The sequence below is a fragment of the Petromyzon marinus genome, chromosome 22, assembly GCF_048934315.1.
Source record: "Petromyzon marinus isolate PM22_M1 ecotype Great Lakes invasive population chromosome 22, UKy_Petmar_22M1.pri1.0, whole genome shotgun sequence".
NCBI lineage: Eukaryota > Metazoa > Chordata > Hyperoartia > Petromyzontiformes > Petromyzontidae > Petromyzon > Petromyzon marinus.
Genome location: NC_133688.1, coordinates 20,919,584 through 20,940,989, shown reverse-complemented (window position 1 = coordinate 20,940,989; position 21,406 = coordinate 20,919,584). Strand labels below are relative to the sequence as shown.

Below are 21,406 nucleotides of genomic sequence, written 5' to 3'. Positions count from 1 at the left end.
GTACCACAACGTCAGCTGTTCACAAGTAAATCAGTCACGAAACTGCGCTTTCAACAAACGCATCGGTTGCACCCTTCCACCTCTTTAATGGCCACTGAGTCGCGCGCGATGAGCAACAGTCCCAACTCTCACGACCACAGCGGCAGGGAGAGCTCGCCCCTCGTGGGCCACACGGGCTGCTGGGTTCAGTGCCGCCGTGAGCGAGGCGGGCGGCACGCCCCGAGGTGGCGGTGTGGTCAGTCACGCCCCGAGGTGGCGGTGTGGCCAGACACGCCCCGAGGCGGCGGTGTGGCCAGACACGCCCCGAGGCGGCGGTGTGGCCACGAACCACGCATAGGAGCGCTCGCCCAGAGGGTCCAACGCGAAGTGAATGGCGGACCCCGTACCAAGATGGCGCCCGGGGAAGGGGGCAGGCTTCGTGGTGGTGACGTCACCGCGGGTAGCACCTGAGGATGTCTCCATGACAACCGAGCCCGCGGCCTTGGGGGCCATCCATTGAATGCGAACGCGTGGAGGGGGGATGGGGGGGGTAACCCAAATGCGTCCGCTTGCGTATGGGGGGTCTACTGACAGTGTACGCATAGGAAACGGGGGGGGGGGGGGGTGAAGCTTCGATTATAATTTGTTTACATTGGCCTTCAAATGAGTTAGCTAGTCCGGCGGTGAAATTTGTTTGCTTAAACACGTTAATATTATTAACCCTTGATAGTTTCTGCGTTTCAGTTTATTTATTTTGGTATAGCCCTGTGAGCCATTCGGCTCTTGAATCGGGTGCAACCACAACAAACAAAACAACTAAAACAGACAGTCTCGTCCCTTCACCTGATGAAGGCCGCTTGTGTTGAGGCCGAAACATCGTGAGAATTTTATTGTGTTATTTTATTTTATCCATTTATTATTTTATTCTCATTCTACGTGACTTTACCGAAAGAACCAAAGAAGAAAAAACTAAAACACGGACAAGAAAACATCTTAAAGTGACTATGTGACTGTGAAAACAGAAAATCCATGAAAAAAACAGCAAAATATTCCTAAAAAAAGCACCGTACACCAACGCTATGTGCAAAAAATCCCAGTGGGATGCAAGTCAGACAACAACAACCACAAGAAAACTTAGATTAAGGCCATCAGTCTAACTCCGTACTACAACAAACATGTCCAAACCAAAAATATTTTCGAAATCACCAAAATAAAGCCATAATTGCAACGTAACAGTGATCATAGGGACTGTGACCGAATTTTATAATAAACTACATAAACAACATGTAACATCAAGCCCTAGAGCCATAGCTGTCTGCATGAGTTACGGCCGTTCTATAGGATTCGGGGGGTGCGTCAGGCGTACGTACGCAGGTGATGGGGGGGGGGGTGTAAAAAGTCGGCGTGCGTACAGGGAGAGAGAGGGGTCAAGTTCTGTGTGTACAGGGAGAGAGAGGGTTCAAGTTCTGTGCGTACAGGGAGAGAGAGGGTTCAAGTTCTGTGCGTACAGGGAGAGAGGGCTCAAGTTCTGTGCGTACAGGGAGAGAGAGGGCCCAAGTTCTGTGCGTACAGGGAGGGAGAGGGCTCAAGTTCTGTGCGTACAGGGAGAGAGAGGGCCCAAGTTCTATGGGTACAGGGAGAAAGAGGGCTCAAGTTCTGTGGGTACAGGGAGGGAGAGGGCTCAAGTTATGTGCGTACAGGGAGAGAGAGGGCTCAAGTTCTGTGGGTACAGGGAGGGAGAGGGCTCAAGTTCTGTGCCTACAGGGAGAGAGAGGGCTCAAGTTCTGTGGGTACAGGGAGAGGGTTCAAGTTCTGTGCGTACAGGGAGAGAGAGGGTTCAAGTTCTGTGATTACAGGGAGAGAGAGGGTTCAAGTTCTGTGGGTACAGGGAGAGAGAGGGTTCAAATTCTGTGTGTACAGGGAGAGAGAGGGCCCAAGTTCTGTGCGTACAGGGAGAGAGAGGGCCCAAGTTCTGTGGGTACAGGGAGGGAGAGGGCTCAAGTTCTGTGCGTACAGGGAGAGAGAGGGCTCAAGTTCTGTGGGTACAGGGAGGGAGAGGGCTCAAGTTCTGTGCCTACAGGGAGAGAGAGAGGGCTCAAGTTCTGTGGGTACAGGGAGAGGGTTCAAGTTCTGTGCGTACAGGGAGAGAGAGGGTTCAAGTTCTGTGATTACAGGGAGAGAGGACTCAGGTTCTGTGGGTACAGGGAGAGGGTTCAAGTTCTGTGCGTACAGGGAGAGAGAGGGTTCAAGTTCTGTGATTACAGGGAGAGAGAGGGTTCAAGTTCTGTGGGTACAGGGAGAGAGAGGGTTCAAGTTCTGTGATTACAGGGAGAGAGAGGGTTCAAGTTCTGTGATTACAGGGAGAGAGAGGGTTCAAGTTCTGTGATTACAGGGAGAGAGAGGACTCAGGTTCTTTGGGTACAGGGAGAGGGTTCAAGTTCTGTGGGTACAGGGAGAGAGAGGGCTCAGGTTCTGTGCGTACAGGGAGAGAGAGGGCTCAAGTTATGTGGGTACAGGGAGAGGGCTCAAGTTCTGTGGGTACAGGGAGAGAGAGGGCTCAGGTTCTGTGCGTACAGGGAGAGAGAGGGTTCAAGTTCTGTGGGTACAGGGAGAGAGAGGGCTCAAGTTATGTGCGGGCCGCCTCCTCCATGGGCCCCGAGCCGCAGAGTCTATGGCGGAGACGGACGCGGCTCGCGCCGTCGTCAGGACGTCGTCAAGGCGTCGTAAAGACGTCGTCAAGGCGTCGTAAAGACGGTCTCCAGCATCGTCAACGGCCTCGTTGCCTGGGAGTTGTCGTAAAGGCGGTGACGTAATCCTGAGGGCGATTTCGATTTAATTTATTCTTGAAATTAGAATGAAAATAATGTTTCTTTTTTATTATCCTGGAGAAGTCCCATGAGCTATGAATCTCGTTTTTACACACATGTCCAGTAGGGGCGGGTAAGACATTGCGACAATACAACAACACGATAAGGGCGCAAAGTTAGGTAAAGAAATCGCCCCAACGCATATCCAAAGGCAACACGAAACTAATCCCCATCCTCCCAACTCCCACTGAGCTCTGTCGCTCTTTAACAGAGGCGACCTGGCAGACACGAAGTGGCTCATTATCCTGTGCACATTTATAGCAGCCAAATCATTCAAACGATTGTGTGCCTTAAATCGATTACAGCCGTTAATGAAAGGTACTACCATGTGCCAATTTCAAAACTGTTGATCGGGAAGATGTTTTTGTTACATTCAATTGGTATCCGTCATGACTCCGCCCCGACTGAGCTTCATAGCTCTTCGGATTCCACCTCCTGCAGTCTGAATATAAGATTGTAAATGTTGTGGCTTTACTCTCCCACACAACCGGTGTGCTGTACCAGTACCGAACTGAACGTGGCTAACCTTACTAATCGGCTGTGGCGGGTGGTGGCGGCTTTAACGACACCACATTTGTACTGCGGACAAGATTCTGATTCTGCAAGTCGCAAAGTGTCGTAAATTCAGTGGGCGGACCCTCCTCTTCGCCCGCCCCCTGCCCCACCCCCCGGTGCGCTGCCCATGTGAACTGGGATTTTCAAGACGCCGCGCGTCCACATTTCCCACCGCGCATCGGCCGCTCCGTCCTGGCAGAGGCAGCGGCGTGGTGCGGGCCACGTGTTGAGCGAGCGCGGCGCTCTCTGCCTTCGTGTTTGCGAGCGCACGTTGCCGCACAGCCATCGTTGCGACAGGGGCTGGACGTGAGGCGTCTCTTGTTTGTTTGGGGCAACAGCCGCAGCAGCAACAGCAGAAGGTGAAGGCGATAGCAGAAGCAGCTCGTGTCGTACTGTAACTCCACTGTCGCCATCGTCATTCGTACAGTGCTGCGCTTCGCATCGCCGATGTGGTGGCACGGTCGCCGTTTAAATCGATTCGTTCTCACGGCAGTTAAATCAACGGCCTCTTGTCAATCTATAAGTATACATTGGGGCGGGAGGGGGTAACGTGTGGCTTACTCCCATCTCTTCATAGACGTCTCGCCAGCGTGCAAGGGTGGGCCACTTACCTCCCTGGATGAGCTCTCGAGCTTAGGGGTGGTGCCGACTCGTGTTAATGAATTAATGCTTCTGGAGTAACCCGAAGACACCCCGCGTGTACACGAGAATGCCGGTGCACTGTCACCTGTATGTTGGAAATTCCACATTCCCATGACGGGGGCAGTATATCCACAGGGCAGTTCGTGCTTTACAAGGCAGTGCAACCATGACTGTACGCGTTGTTTGTGGAGATGGCAGTGCAGCAATGGATTAGTAAATGCATCGATGGGTCACCGAGTGTCACCTCCTGTGTTGCATTTTTTCGGGCTCTTCGGTTGCGTCCCAATACAAATCCGAGCTCCTCTCATTGATGGCATTTTTGGCAAACATGCCAAAAAGCAGAGGCACCCTCCTGAAAACGAACCCGAGGCTCCCGGAGGCTCTCCCATTCTCAGCTATCACACGTCTCCAGTGCCCCCCACCACACCTTAAACTCACTTGACCCCCCCCCCAGCACCCACTCTTTCAATCCTCCCCCGTCCACCACCATCTCGAACCTTACCTCGCCAATTTGTCTCCCTTAATCTTCCCACCCCCCTCTATCAACCCAATCCTATCTCGATCGCAATGTCATCCTCCCGCCCACCACCTCTCCTATTGTCCCCTCATCCCCTCTGCCCTCCCCGGTCCACCTCCATCCCCTCTGCAACTTCATCCTCCCCTCTCATCTCCTGTCGTCTTTCCCCTCCCTCGGACCACTCTTCAGTCTCCACTTCCCTCCTCCACCCACCACCTCACTTGACCCCCAGCCTCCCCTCCACCACTCCACCCCATTGCCCTTTATCGCCGCCGCAACTTCATCCCCCGCCCCCCGCCAGGGATGAGCGCCGTGTCCCGTGTTGGTCGCGCTCTGGCCGCTACCCCGGCGCGCGCGCTCGGGACCTCCTCCTCGTCGTCGTCGTCCTCCCACTGGGACGCGAACCGCGATCGCGACCCGAACCGGACCTGGGACCGGTGGTGCCGAGCGGCGAGGGAAAGTCGCCAGGATCGCAACCAGAACCGGACCCGGACCAGTTCCCAGTGCCAGAGGCCGATCTGGGTCGGACAACGCGATCGCGGGGATTCCAACTTCGCATCGGCGTTCAGATCCGACCGCGACGTTGATCCGGACCGACAGCCCAACCTGGACCGCAACCGAGAGCTGGACGTGGCCCCCAGCGCGCTCTCCATGGAGTACGAGGCACGTGCGCGTACAGTAAGCACGTGCGTTCCGTGTACAGTGCGCGCGCGAGGCGTACACGCCGCGCACGTGCGCGCTCCTCTCTTAACGGCCGCGGTTATTGACTGGGCCAGATGTGGGCTCGAGCTGGCCACGGTGTGCTTCGTTGTAGCGACCATGGCGTGGGTATTCATGGTGGTGATGCACATGGTGCTTGATGTCTTTGTGTGTGTGTGGGAGTGTGCACGTGTGGGGAGCGGTCGTATAGCGGTTTGCGCGCTGCGCTACGAACCCGGCCACACGAGTTCGGCACGCGGCTAATATCAGTGACGATTGTCTGAATCGATCCTGGGCTTCCCCGAGGTCGACTCGGCACTCAAATGAGTGCCTGGTGCGATGTGTAAACATCGCCACTCGGGAAACAAAGGCGGCTGCGCGTGGTGCTGGCCACCCACCCATCGTGTGCCGTTGTTTCATAGGTGCTAGTCGCTAACAGCACTTGGCTTAACAGTGTGTGAAGGCTACACGGGGGGTCTGTGTGCGTTTGCCCATTGGACTGGTTGGTGATAGTTGGTGTGCAGACTATTGATAGCAGTAATGAGAATGATAACGGGGATAAGGACAGTCAAGAGTTCATGGGGACTTTGATACCGGGCTGATGTTGATTTGAGTGCAGCAAATGACCTTTTGCAGTTGCGTCTAAAGTGAAGAAACACCACCAGCATGGATGGTTTGAGTATATCACGAGAAATGGTGATGATCCAGGGCTTTGTGGATTCGTAGCCCAAGTTGTATTTTTTCCCCGCAATCTCGTCCCGATTGCTGAACTATGAAAATGAAACTAAACTTTTTAACAGGCTTTCGTGACCAATATCATCCATAATAGAGGTTTTTTGGGTTCGATCGCGTAAATATATAAATGTGTCGTTAAAACCCGCCACAAATCTGGCTGTTGCCTGATGAAGCTAGTTGTTATTACTGGCGAAACGTCGTACTCAGATTGTAAATATTGTGGCTTGGTTCACAACATTTAGTCTTGGGATATCTTTGGCTAAACCTGTGTTTAGCCGAACCCTCGTGCACAGAGAAGTCGCATCAAAACTTACAAGAATATCATTAGGGTTAAGCTTAACATCTTTGATTATATTTACGAGATGTTCAGAGTTTTTGATGAACGAAGAGGTCCTACCGATGTAGGGCTGTATTTGTTTCGTTACGTATTGTGCTCATTTGTACGTGGCAGAGCCTATTGTACTATGGGTCTTAGTGGGACATCAGGTTTGTGAATTTTTGGTAGCCCATAAAGTCTTGGTGTTTTCGATTCCCTTGGTTTGATCAGGTATGCCCTTGTTTTGATCAGGTATTGCTGTTTACGTGACAACCCTTACTAGTTGGCTGTCGGGTGGTGGCGGGTTTTAACGACACATTTATTTATGCCATCTAACCCAAAAAAAACCTCTTATGGACTAAACTTTTGTTGGCTCGAACGCCAGCGCCGTGCGACGCTTTGGGTGACCGACGAGAGTATTTTTAATCGGTGAGATCCGCAGACGCACGAGTCTGCTCGGTGCAGAGATCCGATGTAAAAAAGCGATGTGTCATTGCATATTTAACCGTCTTGTCTGTGGTGCAACGGCTTAGGTTGCGCCCTAGAACGTCTTGGAAACGAAACACCCATTCCGAACTCACACACAAGGGCAGGGCAACCCTTCACGTTCGAGAACTGCCCACGGAAGGGACAACCACAGATCTGCTTCCAATGTTCCACCCAGTGCAAGGCAGAATGTCCCCAACCTGCCCTCACACAGAGAGTAGTGTCCCATTGGTATGACAGTCAAGTTGCTTTATTTTAATTCTCGGAGCTGGAATTGAACCAAATTAAATGTACAACGAGATTGAATGTGATTGGGTTCATTGTGCAGTCATTGTTGACCGGGGCTGAGACCATGAGCTCACGACACTTGAGAACCCGGTTTCATTTACAACCCAGTCTATGTGAGCCTATGGGTCTTTCTGCGAGTCCGGCGGTCTCTGTGTCGCTCGTCTGGTGACCCGGCTGAGGACATCGTCGGCTGAAACTCGATTCTGAACCCCGGCTCTCAGCGTTGCTGGCCTCAGCGCTCCGACATCTCAGCCACCTGGCCACCTTTCTTGCTGTTTGTGTTCGTGTTGTTGTGTGTGTCTGTATGTTCATGTTATTGTGTGTCTGCATATTTTTATGCTATCGTGTGTGTTTATGTTATCGTGTCTGTATCTTCATGTTATTGTGTGTGTCTCTGTTCCTGTTATTATGTGTGTCTGTATGTTCATGTTATTGTGTGTGTATGTTCATGTTATTGTGTGTCTGTTCATATTATCGTGCGTGTCTGTTGTTGTTACTAGTTGGCTGGGATGTAATTTATTTTTATGAGCTCCGCACAGCAATGTTGGTGTCACCTGCTGCACGGAGTTTCAAACTCCAGTCCTCGCGGCTCTCAAGAGTCCAGGATTTTGTGTTTTTGTGTTACCAGTGTCAGCTCTCGGTTGAGGAGGCTACAAAGTCCACCCCGGGTTGTCCAGATGGATTCAATGATAAAATGAAATGTGCTAGCATTGTTATCATCATCACTATCTCACAGAGAACCAGAGTTTCACGCAAAAAAACGTAGACCCACATAGAGACCCATAAACTTTCACATAAATCCATAGACCAATCAACATGCGCAAAAGCCCATAGACTCGCATAGAAGCCCACAGAATCACACACAGACTTCTAGACTCACACACAGACCCATAGATTAATATGGAGACCCATAGATTCTGAGTGTAGACGGTGCATGTGGGGATTGTAGATGATGTGTGCGTGAGTGTGGAAGGTGAGGGTGGACGGTGAGTGTGGTGAGTGTGAGTTTGGGCGGTGAGTGTGGTAAATGTAGACCGAGCGCGTGGACAGTGAGCGTGTGGACTTTGAGCGTGTGGCGAATGCTTGAGTATGAATGCGGTTGTGCTCAGGAGGCCATCAAGGTGCTGAACCGGCTGCAGACCAATGCCCAGACACTGCAGCAGACGCGACGCGACCACGGCCGCCAGGCCTCCAACCAGCTGCCCCTGGTGGAGCGCTACCTGCAGCGTTGCCAGATCAACGTGAGCACTCGCACGCTCGCTCGCTCGCACACGAGTCTGGCCACTCACTCTCGCATATGCTCACCTGCTGTCTCACCCAGCCGCTCGCTCACTCACCTACATCCCTGCATGCTCCCCTACACGCTCGTGCACTCGCTCTCCTGCCTGCTCGCCCGCTCGCTCACCTACGCTCTCACCCACCCGCTCACTTGCCGAGCCGCTCGCTCGCCCCAGCAGCAGCGCAGGCGATGGTCATCCCGGCGGGGGCGGCTGTGGCCGGTGCCGGCGGGAGAGGTTTTGTGGTGTCGCCCGTGACCGCCCGCCGTGTGCCGCGTGCTGCGTGCAGGTGGGCGACCTCGATCGGCTAAACGTCATCCACGTGAGCGGCACCAAGGGCAAGGTGCGTCACCCGCAGCACCCTGCGTCTGTCGATGTGCCTGTCCTTTTGCCCGCCCGTCTGTTTGTCCATCCGTGCGTCTCTTTATCCGTCCGTCTGTGCGTCTGTCCAACCGTTCTGCTTTCAGAGGACCCCGCGGGCATTCTCTTTACTCTTTTAAACTTTTTTTTATTTTACCATGTAAGGCTTGCAGCTATATAGCTCTTTTTCAGAAGCAACCTGGCCACAAAATTATAGCTCAACTTAGTATCTTTTCACGTGGAAATGTATTGCAGCAAATACTTTAAACACATGTTTCTAAATGTGGAGGGAAAAACCGGAGGACCCTAGAAAAATCCACGCGACCACGGGGAGAGAACATGCAAACTCCAAAAATACATGCATCAGCGTCGGTATCGAACCCACGCGCTCCTAAATATCAGACGAGGTATTTAACATCTCCCCGCCCATGCATTTGGGGGCGACACTTACCCACCCGCTTAACCACCGAGAGTAACATCCTTCGTACGGCCGTCAAACCTATATTTAATGGGGTGCTTTTTTTGCAATCAGTATTCTGGCTGAGACCATCAACGCGCTGCACTCGAGAAACCGGTTTAATCATAGACAGCGGCTGAAACCTGGATTTGAACCCAGCATCTCAGCGGTGCCAGCTCAGTGATCTGAGCCACTCGTCCCCCTCATCTAAAATCTTGTCCGTTAATAGAATTGCCGAGGGGAAGGGGGAGGCGTTGGGGGGCGTGGTGAGTTGCTGCATGTGGAGGAACCAATGGGTGCTCTGCTGTTCTTGGATAGAGAGCGATGGGCGCGTGGTGTCGCGTGGGTGGCTGTGAGTGTGGATTATCTCTGCGTGTCTGCATGTGTGTGTCTGCATCTTAGTCTTTGTGCCTACATGCCTTGGTATGCGTGCGTGTGTTTGCGTGTGAGCGTCTGTGTTTGTGACATTCACAACAATGAGCGGAGTGCCGGGTGGCTTAAACACAGTGATCGCGGTCAGTCAACCCATGGCACCTGGGGTTGTCCAGTGACCTCCAGCTAGCAGAGAGCCTTCCACATTTCACGCTTTAAAGTGCACCTAGACTGGTGCAAGGGCTGTGGTGACACCACAATCACTTAGTGGCAAATTATTATTGTTGTGTGTGGGGAGCGATGGTGTAGCGGTTAGCGCGCTGCGCTATGAACCTGGCGACTCGGGTTCGATTCCCTCTCACGGCAAACACCGGTGACAATTATCTGAACCGGTATTTGGCCTCCCCTAGGTCGACTCAGCCTCAAATGAGTACCTGGTGCGATGTGTAAACATCGCCACTAGGGAGACAAAGGCGGCCGGGCGTGGTGTTGGCCACCCACCCCCTCGTGTGCTGTGCCGGCCTTTATAGGTGCTCGCTAACAGCACTTGCCCCTACAGTCTGGTAAGGCTATACGGGGGATCTTTGTCTGCAGAGAGGAACGGTAGTGTAGTGGTTGGCGACTCAAGTTATATTCCCGATGACAACCAATAACAGTAGCGAATAATTTAATCTGTCCTGGGCCTCCCCTAGGTCGACTCAGCCTTGAATGAGTACCTGGTGTAGCGTGTATTAAACATCTTGTGCAGTGCTGGGCTTCGTAGGTGCTCGCTTAACGGCACTTGCCCCAACGGTTTATATGGGGGATCTTTGTCTTTATTGTTGCGTCTGCATGTGACGTCTGCAGGGATCCACGTGTGCATTCACGGAACGGATTCTGCACAAGTTAGGATTCAAGACCGGCCTATACACGTGAGCATCGGGGTGGAGGCGGGGGGGAACACAACCGCTCGCCACGCTTATGGGATTTTGATCGTCACGTTCACGCTCAAGCGAGTTGCGCAAATTCTTTAAGTAAACCCGAGTTGTTAATTTGTTTCCCATAATCCAGAGCTTGCCTTTCAGGCGGCGTGACAAACGAACGACCACGCTTGCGTTTGTCTGTGTGACGGACAGTCGCGTCCTGTGCCGCGTGGTGTGTGTTGCGTTGTCATGATGGGCCTAGATATCGTGCTGTGGTTACGTGATGTGGTCACGTGATATGCCGTGACGTCACGACGTCACGTCACATGTAGTGATATGATGTTGTAATGTGACGTGCCGCGATGTGGCGATGCGATGTCTTGATGTTATGTGCCATCACCACGATTCGCCAGACCGTGGTGATGGTTTGTGCCGCCATGTGCCGCGATGTTGTGCCGCGTTTCACCTCTGCTGTGACGATTTTCACTTGCTGCAGCTCTCCACATTTGGTGCAGGTGCGCGAGCGGATCCGCATCAATGGCCAGCCAATCAGCGAGCAACTCTACACCAAGTACTTCTGGGAAATCTACAACCGCCTGAACGAGACCATGGCACGGCCTGCGCACCTCATCCTTGTACTCCACCTCTTTATTGGCTTTCAGATCAAGGCTGGCTTGGTGACATTCAGAACAATTTATTTCTACTGACACATCTGATCCGAGCCAGCGCAGGGGGTTTTCCGCTGGCTATTTGTCAAGCCGAGCCAGAAATAAACCGTGATAAACACGTTGCGTCCGCACACTGGAACGTGTGATGTGAATGGCACCGCTCAGGTTCTACAGTGGAAAAACATATTTTTGTTTAGCGACGAGGCTGGTTTAGAGGAGGACGGGTTGCTCAACGGTCAGGGTGCTGAGCTGGCACCACTGAGAGCCACGGTTGCAGTCGGGGTTCCACCACCTACAATTAATTCGTGTAACGAGTTGATGGTCTCAGCTCAGTTACTCATGAGTGCACACAAAAAAAAAATCGCATTTAGTTTGCTTTTGCACTCAATTCCGGCTCTGAAAATTCCATCTATCAGTTTGTCTGCCATGTTGTGAGCATTGCTCTCTGGGAAAGTGCTGCCCTCTACTATGTGGGCCAGAGGGCACTTGAAGAAGGGATCTGGGATGTTACTCTGTAATGTTCGCTTCCGTGGACCGTTCCCTAACACGAAGGGGGAGAGTTCCGAATGGATTCTCCGCCTCGCGACGATGGTACGCCGATAGCGCGATTGGGATTACATTGGGGCACCAATCGAAGTGATGAGGCTGGTTCGGGGAAGCCGTGCCTGGTTGTGACAGCGTGAATCATTGTTGCCGTAGGATTCTGGGAACCCCATGCCCGCATACTTCCGCTTCCTGACCATTATGGCCTTCCACGTCTTCTTGCAGGAGAAGGTAAGAAAAAGTTAACTTTTTAGTGTTCGGTTTGAGGTCATTTCGCATCATCGCCGTTCACGCAAATTGCGTCGCTCCCAGTCGCCAAAGAACCACATTCCAGTGGGAAGGCAGCAGCCAGGCGGCGGTCAACTGGCACCACCGGCAATTGCCCAAGCTCTGATGTGCTTATATATTTGGATGTATTCAACCAATTACCTAGTGTTGACGTGGGAGGAAACCAGAGACCCGGAGAAAACCCACACGTACGAAGGGGGAGCGCTCTATCCCATACAGAAGGGACATGTCGCTGTCGCGCCTTCTGAAAAGGCCAGGGCACAACCTCTGTGTGGTGATCCACCAACCCTTGCTAACGCCACACAGTCTGGCTAAAGCAGAAACATCATTATCGCGAAAACGGAGCTCGTTGACGCTTCGTTTTCTCCGCGTCGCAGCCGCGCGCACGGCTGGCGGCGTCAACGTTGAACACGGCGGCGCACTTTGGTTTACTCCCAAAACCACGACGGGCGCTTACTCCGGCTCCTGCACCTGCTTCGAAACGACCACTGAGCGGCTAATTCCGGGAAGGTCAAAATACGGCCAAGCAGGGGACAGTGACGCGGTGGCCTCAGCGGTAGCGCGTTCGCCACTTGTTGCAGAGGTGGCTGGTTCGATTCCAGCGGCCGCCCTGCATAATACTGCAGTGCGCATGAACCCTAATAATGCTATAGCCCATCTTCACTTTCAAGATCCCCGGCGTCGGGGTCAAAATTTGCTCAATTTTAAAAACTACCCCGCAAATTACTCCTTTGCAATCCACCCAGGTCATGACTTGTGTGAAGCTGTCTCTCCTGGGCAAACAAGCATAAGAATAACAATAACGATGATGTATCACAAATCTCTGAAAAAGATTTCAAAAGTGCAAAAAAAATGCGTCGGTTCGCTGGAGCCAAGTTGATTGACATTTCAAGTCCAATTGTTGCGTAAGACTCCATAACAACTTGCCAAAACGCTCGGTAGCCGCGTTTGTGTTTGCAGAGCGGTTATGTATTAACGTGAGAGCGTAAATCAACAAGGGAGGTAAAACGTCGGTCCTTCCCCCCTCGTGTGTGCGTGTGTGGGCCTCCCCTAAGTCAGCTTAGGCTCACACGAGTACCTGGTGCGGTGTGCAACCATCACCACTTGGGAGACAACGGCGGCCGGTCGTGGTGCTGGCAACCCCCACCGCCTTGTGTGCCGTGCCGGCCTTCATAGGCGCTCGCTTACAGCACTTGATCATGCAGTCTGTTAAGGCTTTACAGTGGATCTTTGTCTCAGCGGCGTGAGCGAGGACTTACAGGACTGCAACCTTTACCATTACTATAAGCTTCACCGCTGGGAGACAAAGGCGGCCGGGCGTGGTACCAACCATAGCACAGTCCGTTGAGGCCGAGGGGGGATGTTGGGCTCGTTCCAGGTGGACCTCGCTGTGGTGGAGGTGGGGATCGGTGGGGCCTTCGACTGCACCAACATCGTCAGGTGCCGCCCCCCCCCCTTTTTTTCAAAAGTTGAGAATGGTTGATATGACCTTGATATGACCTTGATATGACCTTCGGGTTGTTTGTCAACGAGGCTGGTGCAGAGGTATCTGGGTGACTCGGAGGTCGGAGTGCTGACCCGGCACCACTGCGGTCCTGGCTCCCAAGCCGTAATTAAACTGGGCCCTCTAATCGTAGTTGGATGGTGGTCTTGGCCCAGTTGCCAGTCACTCTCCCTTCCCTCTGCTTTAAATTTGGTTTTGCACTTAATTTGCCAAAATCCCAGCTTTGTCAGGCAGAGCGTGCTGTACGTGCCGTGCGTGCCGTGCGTAACGTGTCGTGCGTAACGTGCGTGCCGTGCGTAGTGTGCCGTGCGTAACGTGCCGTGCGTGCCGTGCGTGTCGTGCGTAACGTGCCGTGCGTGCCGTGCCGTGCGTGCCGTGCCGTGCGTAACGTGCCGTGCGTGCCGTGCGTGTCGTGCGTGCCGTGCCGTGCGTGCCGTGCCGTGCGTAACGTGCCGTGCCTGCCGTGCCGTGCGTAACGTGCCATGCGTGCCGTGCGTTCCGTGCCGTGCGTGCCGTGCATAACGTGCCGTGCGTAACGTGCCGTGCCGTGCATAACGTGCCGTGCCGTGCGTAACGTGCCGTGCGTGCTGCGCGTAGGAAGCCCACGGTTTGTGGAGTCGCCTCGTTGGGCATGGACCACATGAGCATCCTGGGCAACACCATCGAAAAGATCGCCTGGCAGAAGGCTGGCATCTTCAAGGTGGAGACGCCGTGCCCGCGAGCCACCCACGGCAATATATTTATTTATTTGCTCGCTGGACTGGGAGACCCCCCGGTGGTCGGGTCGATGTCTCCGCGACGGAGACAGATTTTGAACGAGGTGGTCGATTTGATTGCTGCAATTATGTGGAATGTCCGATGCGAAGTTCAGCGGTGTGTCTGTGTGTACGTGTGTCGTGCCAGCCCTCATAGGTGCTCGCTAACAGCACTTGCCTCGACAGTTTGTTTAGGCAATACAAGGGACCGCTTTTGTTGTTGTTGTCGTGCGTTAAAAGCAAGCACGCATGAGTAGCAGTGTGATGGTGGTGATGGTGGTGGTGACAGTGAAGGTGATTTTGGACGATGGTTGGTGGTAGCGGTGGTAACAGTGGGCTCGGTGCTGGTAGTGGTTAGGTGTGCGTCGAAGGCAGGCAGAGGTAGTGATCAGTGCTGAGGGCAGGCGAGTGTAATGGTGTGCATTGCAGGGCCACAGTGGGAGAAGGCTTTGTGTGTAAGGCAGGTGGATGTAGTCGTGGACGAGTGCTGTGTGTTTAAGAGAGGAAGGCAAGTAGTGGGCGAGTGTTGGAGACGGCCACGGGTAGGCGTGTGTTTTGAAGAGTGACGGGACAGCGGTGTTTGTTGCCGAGTCTCGCTGCGTCTGTGAAGCTCTCGTCGCTGGCACTGCCACCTCTCCCGCTTCCCCCCTCTTGCAGCGCGGCGTCCCGGCCTTCACCGTGGAGCAGCCTCCGTCTGCGATGACCATCCTGCAGGAGCGCGCGCGCGAGCTCGACGTGAGTTGACATCCTACAAGCGAGCGTTTGCCCGCGTTATTGTGGAGCATTTTGGGTGAAAGTAAATATATACTATGTTCTGTCTCCCCACGTATAAATAAATGAACACGTTGGCTCTCCAGACCAGTGTTCTCGAGCAGCAGCTGTGTAAGCAAGCAAATTCTGTCACGCATCTGCTCACCGAATGATTTCGATTTCCCACGCCACCCGCTTGGGTTGAGACGCTGGAGACTTACGATCCACCTGCTCCGAACGCCGGATCGGTGCGGTGCACGAGGCGTCCGGCGTCCCTCGCGGGCTCACCGTCCGTCTCTGATAGGAGGCGGCGTGCTCCCCTTGCGCGGACCCTCCGTGTCCTCTCCACCCCTCGTCACTCTCTCCCTTCCCTCTTCTTCTCTCTCCTGCCTTAGTTCACAGCCGGGTTCTCCTGCCGCTACGCGCGCTGCTGCCGGTTCGCAAACTCTGCGGCGGACGCCGACAGCGCAACGGAGATAAAACAACGAGAAGACAAAACGTTAACGGTGTCGCTCGCTGTGCCCCCCCCCCCCACCGCCCCACCACCACGTGCGCAGTGCCCGCTGCAGGTGTGCCCCCCGCTGAGCGCCTATGCGGACGACGCCGGCCATCCCGATCTGGGCCTCGCCGGCGAGCACCAGCGACTGAACGCGACGCTGGCGCTGCAGCTGAGCCGAGCGTGGCTGCGTCGGTATCCTGGGCCCGGACTCCGAGCGCCGCCGGCTCCGGCCACCACCCTTGACGGTCGGCGTTCGAGGGGGCGGTCGATCTCGCGGACCGTAGAATCGCCGTACGTGTTTTCGGGTTGTTACCGAGATGCGATGTCCGACGTTTTGCTGCGCACGGCGGGAGCTTCTGGAGAGGCTACTGCCGCATCCAATAGCTTCCGGCGCTTGCATCGAAACTCCAGCAAAATGGCGCCCGGTACAACACGAAAATGCCTGGGCGAGGGGACTTTTATGTTGCCATCAATACTTCCGAAACTTTCGTTTTTGTTTTATTATTATTTTATTTCGCATCGTGCCGCTGTAAAATGTGCGAAATTCCGTTAGTCGTCATCGTCGTCGCGTTCTCCAAGCCGGTCGCGATCGTTCGGGCGGGGGGATTCGAGTGTCGCGACGCCGCAGTTCGCGATGAAAACCCCGAGTGGACTCGTGCGCAGACGGGAGCGAACGGGCACACGAGGAGACGAAGGCGAACGGCAACACGCACTATGACGCCCACGACTCCGGCTCCTCGCTGCCAACCGCCGACCCCTTCCCCCTGAGCCCAGCGATGCTGCAGGGTAAGTGACAGGGTCCGGCTGAGCAGAAAGGTGCCCGAGCCGGGAATCAACCGATTGCCTTCCCCATAACGGACGATGAGCTGCGCCGTGCGTGATCCTGCATGCCCGCCCGCCGGCTCGGTCGCACGACGATCGTTGCTCTGCATTCCAGGTTTGAAGGAGACGGAGTGGCCGGGGCGCAGCCAGATCCTGCGGAGGGGGCCCGTCACTTTCTACCTGGACGGAGCGCACACCGTGCAGAGCGTCGAGGTACCCCCAAACCCACGCCGCGGCACGACCCCCCCCTTCGTGCTTCCGCCGCCCAGCGCGAGGCGATGGACTCGCGGAGATTCACGGGCAACCGTAGCCGGCGACGGACGCCGGCAACGGTGACGTGGTTGGCGAGGGACCTGGCGCAAATGAATGGATCGGAGACTCGCGACCCACGACGAGTGGCGCTTTTACCGAACGACGATAACGGCGCAGGCCGTGCGTTACGCCGTGGTGGGCGACGTGTGGGTGGGTGGGCGACGTGTGGGTGGGTGGGCGACGTGCGGGTGGGTGGGCGACGTGCGGGTGGGTGGGCGACGTGCGGGTGGGTGGGTGACGTTGGCCAACCGCATTTTTCTTCTAGAATTAACCCGAACCTGCAAGCTGCTCAGCCACTCGTAATATCTCTCCCACTTACCTGAACCAATTCATCTGGCAACTCCACCTCCACTACTCTGACAGATCTCCTTTTCATTTCCTGTTTTCCCGTTGTGTTACAGGCTTGTGTCTTGTGTGCATGTGTTGTGTTACAGGCTTGTGTCTTGTGTGTGTGTTGTGTTACAGGTTTGTGTCTTGTGTGTGTGTGTTGTGTTACAGGCTTGTGTCGTGTGTGTGTGTTGCGTTAAATAATTGTGTCGTGCGTGTGTGTTGTGTTAAAGAATTGTCTTGTGCATGTGTGTTGTGTTACAGGCTTGTCTTGTGCGTGTGTGTTGTGTTACAGGCTTGTCTTGTGCGTATGTGTTGTGTTACAGGCTTGTGTCTTGTGTGTGTGTGTTGTGTTACAGGTTTGTGTCTTGTGTGTGTGTGTTGTGTTACAGACTTGTGTCTTGTGTGTTGTGTTACAGGCTTGTGTCGTGTGTGTGTTGCGTGTGTGTTGTGTTAAAGAATTGTGTCTTGTGCGTGTGTGCTGTATTACAGGCTTGTATCAAATGGTTTCAAAAGAGTGTGCTGGAAGAAGAGGGGACGACAAGGTATGTATTGCGTGTCTTGTTGTAAGTTAAAATGACGAGCAGTGTTGAGCGAGTGGCTGTATTGGCCCTGGTTTAGTGCTGTTGGCTGTCGGTGTGCCGTGTCAGTCCACGCCTTGCAGTCAGTCCCACGCCTTGCAGTCGGTCCCACGCCTTGCAGTCGGTCCCACGCCTTGCAGTCGGTCCCACGCCTTGCAGTCGGTCCCACGCCTTGCGTGTAACTCCTGGGTGCTATGCAATGCCCGTGTCTGCGTGTACCGTCACGCTCTCAAAGTGCTTCAAAGCGCTTTGGCCACCTCCACCACCACCCAGTGTTGCAGCAGCGATTATCTGTGAATCGGTCCTAGGCCTCCTCCCCTCGGTCGACTCAGCCTCAATTTAGTACCTGGTGCGGTGTCTAAACGTCATCACTCGGGAGACAAAGATGGCCGGTGGTGCTGGCTACCCACCCCCTCGGGTGCGAGCGTGAGTGTCGCGGTGTGAGTGTCGCGGTGCGAGCGTGAGTGTCGTGGTGCGTGATGTGAGTGTCGCGGTGCGTGATGTGAGTGTCGCGGTGCGTGATGTGAGTGTCGCGGTGTGAGTGTCGCGGTGCGTGATGTGAGTGTCGCGGTGCGAGCTTGAGTGTCGCGGTGCGTGATGTGAGTGTCGCGGTGCGTGATGTAAGTGTCGCGGTGCGAGCGTGAGTGTCGCGGTACGAGTGTGAGTGTCGCGGTGCGTGATGTGAGTGTCGTGGCGCGTGATGTGAGTGTCGTGGCGCGTGATGTGAGTGTCGCGGTGCGTGATGTGAGTGTCGTGGCGCGTGATGTGAGTGTCGCGGTGCGTGATGTGAGTGTCGCGGTGCGTGATGTGAGTGTCGCGGTGCGTGATGTGAGTGTCGCGGTGCGTGATGTGAGTGTCGCGGTGCGAGCGTGAGTGTCGTGGCGCGTGATGTGAGTGTCGCGGTGCGTGATGTGAGTGTCGCGGTGCGAGCTTGAGTGTCGTGGCGCGTGATGTGAGTGTCGTGGCGCGTGATGTGAGTGTCGCGGTGCGTGATGTGAGTGTCGCGGTGCGTGATGTGAGTGTCGCGGTGCGTCATGTGAGTGTCGCGGTGCGTGATGTGAGTGTCGTGGCGCGTGATGTGAGTGTCGCGGTGCGTGATGTGAGTGTCGCGGTGCGAGCGTGAGTGTCGTGGTGCGTGATGTGAGTGTCGCGGTGCGTGATGTGAGTGTCGCGGTGTGAGTGTCGTGGCGCGTGATGTGAATGTCGTGGCGCGTGATGTGAGTGTCGTGGTGCGAGTGTTGCCGCAGGGACCCCGTGGTGCGAGTGTTGCTCTTCAACATGACCGGCGACAGGGACTCGGCCGCCATCCTCGGTCTGCTGCAGGTGTGGCCGCGATCCCTAACCTTTAACCGCCCCCACCCCGCTCTCCCCCCTGACCTCCACGACCCCTCCCCACTACCACCTCCTCCCCAACACACACGCAAAACAATACGCTGTGGATTTACACGGCCGAGTCTAAATGCGGCGACCGCATCTCAAGACGCTGTACGGAACCGGTGGGCATGTTTATTTTATAGAGGCTTTGCCTCAAGATGTCTCTCTCCATGCAACCCCCCCCACCCAAAACAGGCCTGCCAGTTTGATTGCGCGGTGTTCTGCCCAAACATCACCAACATCTCACCGGACAGCTCAGGTGAGCAGTTGAATAAAAACACAAAGTCGTTGTTGTCATTGTCAGCCGGTAACTTCTGACTGCTGCCCCCATCTTCCTTTCCCTCCTCTCTGTGGTTGCTGCTATCTAGTGGTGGCCTCTGAGCTCTTTGCTTGATACAAGAATAAAAACCATTCATAGTGGATTGTAAGGGTTCTAAAGAAGCTATTGTTGGTAGTGCATCTCACTAAGACGATGATAATGCTGATGAACAGTTGGTCGAAACAACAACACAACTCGACACTAAAGTTCCGTTCGTCTTGATCACGTCTTCACGAGCGTCACTATTTGATCGGTGAAACCGCTTTTTCCCTCGGCTACTCGCTGCGCGTTTGCAGATCAGGTGAACTACACGGTCACTCCGGAGAGGGTCATGGCTCAGTGCGCGGCGAACCAGACGGCATGGGACCAGCTCTGCCGCACCAGGGCGACGCCCTCTCGAGCTGCCGCCTTCTGGGCACCGGAACCCGGCGCGTCCCGCCACGGCGCCGCCGCCCCCGCCCCACGCCCGCTCTCGCGCGCGACCTCCCGCAACCCCGCCATCCCCTCGTCCGCCGTCTTCCCGTGCATCTCGGAAGCCCTGCGCTGGATCGGCTCGGAGTTGGAGCCGGAGCTTCGGCGCGTTCAAGTTCTCATCACGGGCAGCCTGCACTTGGTCGGAGGCGCGTTAAAATGTTTAGAGTTCGGCCTCTCCTAAAATCGCAAGCTCGCAGGATCGTAAGGATCGCGGAGTCGTGATCTTGGTGGTGGTGGTGGCGGCGTACGACCGCTTGTGACCCTTCGCCCCGGTCGGCGGTTGTTGCCCGGTGGTTGCGTCCTGGCGAGGGGTGATGTCTGGTCGTTGCCCGAGCGATTTGCTGCCCCACCCCCGCGACCGCTTTGCTGAACTCTTGAGGGTCTTTGCCGTTGCCGCGCTTGGGCTTAAATTCGCGCTTCAAGGTCGCGGGTTTTTTAACGGAGAGTTCCGTTCGGCTCGAACATCGCTTTGTGATCATGACACGGGGGGCGATACGAGGTTAGTGGCTGTGCCAGGCTTGTTGTGTGAGCGATGTTGCAGTTGTAGCCAAGGGGGAACCCTTAAATAAGTGATATTGAGGGGGGCACGGCATATGGCTTTGTCCCACTCTCTAAATATTGGGAAGGGCAGCTGCGCCCTATTTTCCCGCGCCTATATTTTCAGCTGTTCTGAGCAAAAAACGCACCAACTGTGATTGTATATCCAACAGTGAACCGCTACGACTATGCCAACCTAAATCGTTTATTTTTTGTGGTTTGATGTAACTGAAATATGCAGAAAGATTGCAGTTCACTCAACCTAAGCCACGAGATGTCCCATTGTTTGAAGATATTCACCAGATTCACACGATGTGCAGTCCGCTATCCCCGACATCTCTGTGATGTTCTGTGGTTCATTGCCAATTTTATCCCAATTGTGCCATTGTATGGCACGAGACATGATCTCTTCGGAGCTCTCACAGAGCAGTGTAAAAATGGCCCACGGAAGTGGATTTGACAGTTTCTTATTGGATCCCTTCGAGTGGACCTCTCTCTGGTCCACGCACGGGAGGGCAGCACTTTACCACCACCCGCCCTGTTCATCGCGCGAGTCAAGACGATATTTTTTTACGATTTGCAGAGCAAGAATTTTGCCAAAATTAGTTCAGCTCTGTGTCAAATTGTATGGGTTATTTGATACCATTAATTGCTAATGTTGGTTCGCTGGTATGATGTGGCTAGAGCCCGTGGTGCCGTGGTGTTTCGTTATTAAATCGATCGACCTACCAGAATAGGTGGAATGGGGGGACGGGGAATACAAACAGAAGTGACCTTTTTTTCCTGATGGAATTGTTGCAATAAATCACCCTTGTTATTTACTTGCTGTGCAGCGCATTAAAGATACGCCTATGTATAAACTGACAATTATTTAACCTATATTATAGACAATATTGGTCACGAAAGCCTATGTGTTAAAAATCCCTTTTCATGCCGGCTTATGCGGACCTCTTGAAGATGGCGCCCCCCCCCACAACCTGCCTCCCGAAGGTGGGCAACCCCCTATGAGCCACGCCTAGTGTGACGTGGCTGATGACGTCATCAAGTCCAACCCATGACTTCCTGTCCAGCGGCACATACGTTCTATATATTCTTGGTTCTTTCGGTAAAGTCACGTTGAAGGGAAACTGATAAAAAAAATATATATATAAAACACTTCTCGAGGTTTCGACTGCAACACAAGCAGTCATCATCAGGTGTG

General features: G+C 54.4%; 1 protein-coding gene across 6 annotated transcripts; it reads left to right on the top strand.

The window, feature by feature from the left end:
• The first annotated feature begins 3,553 nt into the window (after positions 1 to 3,553).
• Positions 3,554 to 21,026, top strand: FPGS (folylpolyglutamate synthase). 6 transcript variants are annotated; one of them, XM_076068859.1, is made up of 17 exons: positions 3,554 to 3,760; positions 4,862 to 5,223; positions 8,197 to 8,325; positions 8,651 to 8,704; positions 10,397 to 10,461; positions 10,949 to 11,087; positions 11,820 to 11,894; positions 13,330 to 13,391; positions 14,053 to 14,155; positions 14,868 to 14,945; positions 15,518 to 15,704; positions 16,123 to 16,245; positions 16,397 to 16,494; positions 17,413 to 17,465; positions 18,749 to 18,824; positions 19,071 to 19,134; positions 19,491 to 21,026. In XM_076068859.1, the coding sequence occupies exons 2-17, from the start codon at positions 4,864 to 4,866 to the stop codon at positions 19,847 to 19,849; spliced, it is 2,025 nt and encodes a 674-aa protein (XP_075924974.1). In that variant the 5' UTR covers positions 3,554 to 3,760; positions 4,862 to 4,863; the 3' UTR covers positions 19,850 to 21,026. The 6 variants fall into 6 exon arrangements, with proteins under 6 accessions (XP_075924974.1, XP_032814477.2, XP_032814478.2 ...); XM_032958586.2 differs by having other exon boundaries at positions 8,194 to 8,325; XM_032958587.2 differs by having other exon boundaries at positions 4,862 to 5,238; positions 8,194 to 8,325; positions 10,949 to 11,063.
• The last annotated feature ends 380 nt before the right edge of the window (positions 21,027 to 21,406 follow it).